Source organism: Ceratina calcarata, unplaced genomic scaffold (genome assembly GCF_001652005.2).
Source record: "Ceratina calcarata isolate Rehan_Ccalc_2016 unplaced genomic scaffold, ASM165200v1 scaffold294.2, whole genome shotgun sequence".
In the NCBI taxonomy this organism is placed as follows: Eukaryota; Metazoa; Arthropoda; class Insecta; order Hymenoptera; family Apidae; genus Ceratina; species Ceratina calcarata.
The window spans coordinates 160927-167696 of NW_017151812.1; the positions used below are offsets into that span (position 1 = coordinate 160927).

General features: G+C 46.2%; 3 protein-coding genes across 5 annotated transcripts in view; 1 reads left to right on the top strand and 2 right to left on the bottom strand.

Moving 5' to 3' along the window:
- Positions 1 to 24: 24 nt before the first annotated feature.
- Positions 25 to 4357, bottom strand: LOC108623928 (carbohydrate sulfotransferase 5). Of its 3 annotated transcripts, none has more exons than XM_026812717.1 (8): positions 3840 to 3864; positions 3617 to 3744; positions 3012 to 3059; positions 2598 to 2731; positions 2290 to 2525; positions 2026 to 2224; positions 1768 to 1947; positions 25 to 1640 (listed from the first exon to the last, which is right to left on the bottom strand). In XM_026812717.1, exons 2-8 carry the CDS (start codon positions 3734 to 3736, stop codon positions 1319 to 1321), a joined length of 1239 nt encoding a protein of 412 aa, XP_026668518.1. In that variant the 5' UTR covers positions 3737 to 3744; positions 3840 to 3864; the 3' UTR covers positions 25 to 1318. The 3 variants fall into 3 exon arrangements, with proteins under 3 accessions (XP_026668518.1, XP_017878288.1, XP_026668519.1); XM_018022799.2 differs by lacking the exon at positions 3840 to 3864 and adding an exon at positions 4135 to 4356 and having other exon boundaries at positions 32 to 1640; XM_026812718.1 differs by lacking the exons at positions 3012 to 3059; positions 3840 to 3864 and adding an exon at positions 4135 to 4357 and having other exon boundaries at positions 32 to 1640.
- Positions 4358 to 4368: 11 nt separating this feature from the next.
- Positions 4369 to 5328, bottom strand: LOC108623893 (uncharacterized). The gene is made up of 2 exons (XM_018022746.2): positions 5201 to 5328; positions 4369 to 4681 (listed from the first exon to the last, which is right to left on the bottom strand). Exons 1-2 carry the CDS (start codon positions 5299 to 5301, stop codon positions 4369 to 4371), a joined length of 414 nt encoding a protein of 137 aa, XP_017878235.2. The 5' UTR covers positions 5302 to 5328.
- A 22-nt stretch (positions 5329 to 5350) lies between these two features.
- Positions 5351 to 6770, top strand: part of LOC108623927 (beta-1,4-glucuronyltransferase 1) — a 35643-nt gene continuing 34223 nt past the window's right edge. Inside the window, exon 1 of the mRNA XM_018022798.2 lies at positions 5351 to 6024. The gene's annotated coding sequence lies outside the window, so the exon portion shown is untranslated. The remainder of the gene's footprint in view (positions 6025 to 6770) is intronic.

Below are 6770 nucleotides of genomic sequence, written 5' to 3' on the forward strand. Positions count from 1 at the left end.
AGAATCGTATTTACCAAATGCGAATGACGAATTCCCAATTGGAAACACGGGCTTTATTACAGTGTAGAAGTAAATTTTAATTATCAATTTATCGTACAAAGTAATATCTGACGAATGTTGAGCACGTTTACTTTACTAACGCTAAGGGCATTTTATAATTGCTTGAATAAATTGCTTTCTCCACGGACAAATAATTATATATCTTAAACAAGTATCTCCTTATATATTAAAAAATAAACACTGCTACAAATTATATTACAAGTGTAATGTACAATCTGTTTCCTTGGCAAATAATAACGACGTAACATCGTAAATAGGGTGACGGTAACGACGGCATTGAGGCTTGCCTATTCGTGTCATCAGCGAAACTGAAACACGCGGATTTTTAAAAGGAACTTACATGACAATAGTAATTTCTTTTATTATGAGTTCTCCGTGAAAAATAAACTATATTAGTGAAAAATTCTACTACGTTATTATTTTATTATTATTATTATTATTATTATTATTATTATACCAAGATCGCCACGAATACTTCGAGTTCTAAAAAAGATTTATTATTTAGGTTTACTGAATGCGTTGATATGGATGTTACCTTGTTGCATCGCCAGGGATTCCTCTTGACCCGTATTCTAATACCACTGGTCTAAAATTCTAAGTCTGCCTCGGGACCGTCGATCCAGTTCACTCTCACCTCTCGTATCGATTCGACACCGGCGTGATACGATCAATGAACTGCTGTCAATATGACACCGGAGGGACGAAAGAAGAGTCGGATAATTAGGATCGGATGAGAGTGAATTATCATCTGGATCGAAATTCCCGAGCGATCTGCACGTTTATGCAACAAGCTCGAAGAGCACTTAACGTCTCTTAAAATTGTTTAAGGAACAAAGTTTTCACCATTGGTCTTACGAGGTCGAATAATTTCCTATCTGTAATTCTTCTTTCACGCCAATCGAAAACGAATTGGCCGAATGAGGAGATTCGATCGTAACGCCTAATACAGATCTAGAAACATTTTCTCATTTGCCCACTAGCACTGGATATAAAAGACAATCTGAGTTCTGTTCCTTTCCCAAAATATCACGAGACGGTTTCCGAAAGTTTTAAAAGTGTTTCGAAATGGTTCGTTATAAAAATGAAATATTTCTAAATCGATATTAAGCCTGTCTAGGCAAGCGTCCTCAGCACCATTTCAAATAGGGCACTTGTGATAATTCCGAGTATTTGTACAGACGATTACCGTTTCCGCACAGTGACGATAGATTTACATATACAGATCTTCTTCAGACGTTCAGGTCTTGACCGACGCGTGTCATAATTGAAGTTGATAATCTGTCAACGGGTCGAACTCTTTTTGCTGGCTAGAGTTCGACGCCATCACGTATCCCCATAACCGCATAGCGGCCGCACACACTCTCTGGATCTCGTCCACTTCCGCAAAATCGAGATCCGTGCGCCAATGGAACGGAGCTACTTTGGAATTGCGGAACGTGCTCGAAACACCGCCGACGTCGTTCTTCGTGTGCGTGTCCAGGAATTTCTTCACGTTCACGTGAAAGTCTAAACCGTAGAAATTGTACAACTCCTTCACGTATCTGTACGGATCCACGGATAGATCTTCGTAACGGACCACCCTGTAACACAAAGAGTTCAATGTATACGTTTGGAATCGATTCGCAGCTTCGAGGACAGTCCAGCAAAGTTTTTCTATAGCCATTGGCATGAATAACACAGTTATTATTGATTAAGGCGGAGACATACCGAAAGGTACGAGGATATTTTTTTATTAATCGCACAGCGGCGCTATAGTCCGAGACCATGTCTGCACAGACTAGCGCTGGGTCCGAGCAATCGGGATTCGAAGGACACCATTCCCGATGCTTCCTCGACTGGAGAATCCCTCTAGGATCGCGAACCAGTAAGATCAACCGCACTCCTAGACTGAAACGAGACGATCCCCTTCGAAAAATGTTTTTTACTCGACGAATTTAATTGAGGAATTTCTAGTATCTTACTTACTCTTCCTGCTCGAGCAGTTTCTCTGCGACCCGTAGCCTCAAACGAACGATCTTCATCGACTGGAAGGGGAACAGTCTGCAGAACTTGGAAACGAACCGTGGATCCCAACAGAGTTTCTTATGGATCTGACACTGCTTCCATAAATGAGTATTATGATTGAACACCCAGGGATGCGTCTTCCCGTAATCCAAATATCGATCTACGCGAAACGAACCCGATAGAAAAGAAATCGAACGAACAGGAAGTAGAGAAACGGATTCTTACCGAGGTCGCTGAAGTTACATCTCAATAGAGACTCGAGATTCTTCAGAGCCTCGTCGGCGAGAGGTGGCCCCCTGATTTGTACGATCCCGAAATCGAGCAGGGGCTCGTAGTGATAAAAATTGGCTGGATGTGCGTTGACCACGTCGCCGAGGAACGTGCTTCCGCTTCGCCAACTGGTCAGTATCACGCTCCGCATGGGTCTTCCCCCTTTCTCCAATACTAGGTCTTCCAATTTGCTAATAATCAATCATCGTTTAATACCGCGGTTCAACACGAAATCTGCTTCAGCCTCTTAAACGACATATTACCTAACATTAACTCCATATCTTCCGTTTGGATAATTGTATCCTTCCATATCTTTCTCGATGGCCCTCCACTGTTGGTCGACGACCTCCTGTACCTCGAACAGCGTGACATTCTCAATGGACCCTCTGAAATATCCCTGCGAGATAAAAGACGATTTACAAATGACTCGCCGACTTGTTTGAACGATTCACCATTCATAGGATATAAGCAAACAGCGTTATTGTTAAATTCTACGTGCCGCCTAAACCTTATTGCCATTACCAAACGTATCACGTTGAATCCTCGATCGGAAATAGAATTTCGATACACAGAGACATTCGAAACGACTTACTCTAAACTCTACGAGGCAAGCTTTGTTCACGTCTTTCGGATCTAACTAAACGGAGAAGCCCTCCTCGTGCATGCAAGTTGCTTACCGTCACTGGATCTTGAATTTTGATGACGCGTGGCCTTATTTCGACGTCCTATATTGAAGAAAATATTCATTGTTTAGCGTTCTGACAGTGTGCCCCCGGTACGATTGTGAACACGATGATGCTGCTGTTGTAACCATAACAGTATCTTTCTCCCTCTTTCTCTATACAGGTAGTGAATCAGTGTCGATAGTGTTCAGCGATGCGAATTGGATCAACAAAAATAAATGAAGAACGCGGTAACAGGATGGTAGAGATTCGGACGCATGCAGAACAGAATAGAAAGCTTTGTTTCACGTGAAACAATCGGATGTCCCGAGTGTCTGTCATAGCTCGGGATGTGCAGTGATGAGCATGTATCGCAGTGTCCTTGTTGATACGAGCAGGACGTCGGCTGTGATCAGAAATCGGAAGAGGAAACAGGGAGAAAGAGAGCTGGCTTGACGCAAAATAATATGGCTTGGAACCAAGCACAATTTTGTTAGTGTTTTTAAGACGAGAGATAGAGTGGAAAAAAGTTAGGTGCAAAAGTTAGACTTTACCGTCAGAAAGAGCGTGTTTGGCGTGACTCAATTTAGAGCAATCCCCACCTCCGATTTTTTACTGACCGATATCACCGGCTGCAGTCGATGCTCGAGATAGCTGCTGTAGCGTTGATTAAACGCTAAGAAGAAGATGCAAACGGACGCCAGGCCTACCAGACCATAGAAGCTCAGTCGTTTTGACATCTCTGGTCCTGTGGACGCATCAATCATGCTTTAACAAGGTCTACGCGTTATCAGCATCTACTATTACTTATAATCTATACCAAAGATCACTGATAAACCGTACAAATATAGTCACGCGTGTCTCATAAGCACGGCACTTGGTTGCATCCAATTGTACATAGCCAAGAGTGGAAGGAATGTATGCATAGTGACAGAAACCAGATACACTGATAAAAAAGCTCGCGAACGCTGATTACTTGTCGGAACTAATTATTATCTACGATCCGAACGGCCGACGCCTCGTCTAAGGAACTAAAAATCGTCCAGACGTGTCGATTAAATTATCGACGGGAATAGAAAAGATTCGCCCTTGGACCGGGAGCAGCCGAGCGATACTCCAGGGTGAATCTTTTTCTTACCTCGGGATAGAACTGTTTCGTTGCATCCGGAGGCTCCCAAGTCGTTGGCGACGCGGCTAGTCTCTCCGAGGTGCTCGGTCTCACGTTTTCCTCGACATTTTGCGACGGTGGGATACGCGTGGACGGCGAGCTTCAACAGCAGCAGCAGCAGCAGCAGCGTTCATCGTTGTCCACCCACACAGCAGCCAGGCCTTTTACTGCGGCTGGCAGAAGGCGGCCGCATGACCCGCGGCTTCACTTCTCTCCGTAGAAATAGACGACGACGACGACGACGACGTCCATCCTTGTCTCGCACGCGCAAAATGTCGTGGCACGAACGGATGCGACCAACGACGAGGGGGCAAGGCCGAGACACTGTGCCGGACTGAACCACTTCGCAATACCGCTACGCTGTTTATCGCTGCGGCAACTTAACGATCCGCTAAGTTTGATCGAGCCTGGGACTACGTGTGGTTTTTTTTTTCCCGGCCGGATTGATCGCTTCAGCGTGCAGCATTCGATTGAGACGCCACGGCATATGTACGACCGCTTTATACGGGAACTGCAGCTGAGGGGAAGGCGATGTCATTTTCGAATCGCAGTGTCGGCATAAATTCGATACGTGACGTGCCGCGCGATAGCGAGCGACGTTTAAAAAGATCATAAATAAAAGTTTTCAGAGGTTCGCTCAGATATTGATTCACGTTCCACGACAATGAGGTTAACAATTGAACAGGGGGTGGAGGGGTGAATCGCAATTGAGACGAAATAGCGTTTGTTCTGGAATTGTATCCAAATATTTTTTTCATAGGTTTCAATAATAGTAATTAAGTAATAATCGTTAGTTTTGTAATAGAGAGAATGTTAAATAAAAGACCCTCGATCCTTCTTACCAACGATCGACAATGAAAACAACCTGGAGGAATTGTTTTAATGGGAGATCTAATTTTAGCACGATCCAGATTGAAGTGATTCATCTTGTAAAACGGTACCAGCCAATAAAACCGTGCCGAGCGCAGTTATGAAATCATCGGGAGGTTTAAGAAGGGGTGAGATTACAGATTTGCCAGGAGAGGGTGGGTTTTACCGCGAAAGCCGCCCTAATCGATGCCGGAGATCTCTCTTGCCGCGGACAATTCCTGGAATTGCACCAGACGTCGCCACCAACAGCAGAATTGGCCTGTTCATGGTGTGGCCCGATGGGTCCGCGGCAGCAGTAAAATCAAACGCAGTCGGATGCTGTTGCTCGAACAGTGTAGTTGCCAGAGGGAGGCGTTTCGGTTTGCGCGCCGCTGGTCCCTTTCTCTTCGGGCCGATGTCACGCTCACGGCTCGCTTTTTCGAATCGCATCGGTTAGGTGCACGCACACACGGCACGTCAGGTCACCAGCAGCAACAGCGGCAAGAGCAGACAGTAATAACCCGTCCCCCGCGAGCATCTCCCTATATGCTGTCGTGTCTCTCCCACACGGAGCGGCCCGAAAACTCCGCAGCAGCATCATCACCGTCACCGCGTCGAGGCGTACCCTCGCCCTCGACGAAACCGAGCCGTCGCCTCGTGATCGTCAACGGCGACGACGACGACGACGACGGGCCGACGTGCGATCGAACGAACGTGAATCCACGCGAGTTTCGAAGCGAGCAAACGCAGCCGCCGCCGCCGCCGCCGCCGCTGGCGCCGGTCACAGGGACGTGGAAACCGGGAGTGGTGAACCGCGGTCGCGACGATGCACGTCGGCGGCTCGCAGTGCTTCTCGTGACTGGACGTGATGATTCGTGCTGCGACGACGACGACCACGACGACCACGACGACGCGGCGAGGAAGACGTCGACGGCGACGACGGCCTACTGGATTCGGAATCGTTCGCGACGTTTCACTGAACCAGGAGATGTCACGTTGAACGGACTTACAGTGAGTCTCGTTTTTCATAACGATCAACTTTTTACTAATGTACGCACGACGGACCAGCTGCTTTTTCCAACCCCCCTCCGTGTTGAAGTTACGCGTTCTCGTTTTAACGATTAACTCCGAGATTCCTCGCTCGCGCAACCGTTTGAACTTGAAACCGTGGGGCATTCAAACTTTCAGTTTTGAAGGTTCCTTGCCTCGTTCGAAACAGGTTTCGATCGTTTCAGGTCACGCCGGCCCTCGCGTCTAACGCATATTTCCGAACTTAAAAATCTGTCGATGTTAGAATCGAAAAACGAAACGTTTGTACGTCTCGTGTAACTCATATAGCTTCACAGCTACGGCCCCATCCTCCGTGCGATCTGGAATTTTCAGACGGTCCATCCGGCACTGGTTTGACCGCTTTTTTCTGCCACGCTTCTGCTCCGACGTTTTCAGAATCCTCTTTGTTTATACCGAAGCGAAGGTGTTGAATTCATGAGTATTCCTGTTGGATAATCAACTCATCTACCTCGTCGCATGAGATATTAAAACATGCGTCAGTTCGGCTATTTCAGATGACAAACTAGCTTATCTGTTATTTACAATAGAGTTACACAGCTGTTTCATTCTAACGAGAAACAGATCTATTCATCCTGATCTTTCCCTACCTCAACAGTCCATCCCTAAATCTGACTCCTACCCTAAACACTTTCAACCCCACTTAGTAATACTAGATTTAAGGACAGCCAAAATTGTATCAATAAAAC

Bases quoted from the DNA above. Each gene is read 5' to 3' on its own strand.
- LOC108623928 (XM_026812717.1), bottom strand. From the start codon at position 3,736: ATGTCAAAACGACTGAGCTTCTATGGTCTGGTAGGCCTGGCGTCCGTT. The intron at 3,060-3,616 runs GTCAGTAAAAAA...TCTTCAATATAG, and splicing joins GACTGCAGCCGGTGATATCG to GACGTCGAAATAAGGCCACG. The intron at 1,641-1,767 runs GTATGTCTCCGC...TTTGTGTTACAG, and splicing joins AAATATCCTCGTACCTTTCG to GGTGGTCCGTTACGAAGATC.
- LOC108623893 (XM_018022746.2), bottom strand. From the start codon at position 5,301: ATGAACAGGCCAATTCTGCTGTTGGTGGCGACGTCTGGTGCAATTCCA. The intron at 4,682-5,200 runs GTAAAACCCACC...CCTTCCCCTCAG, and splicing joins CGATTAGGGCGGCTTTCGCG to CTGCAGTTCCCGTATAAAGC.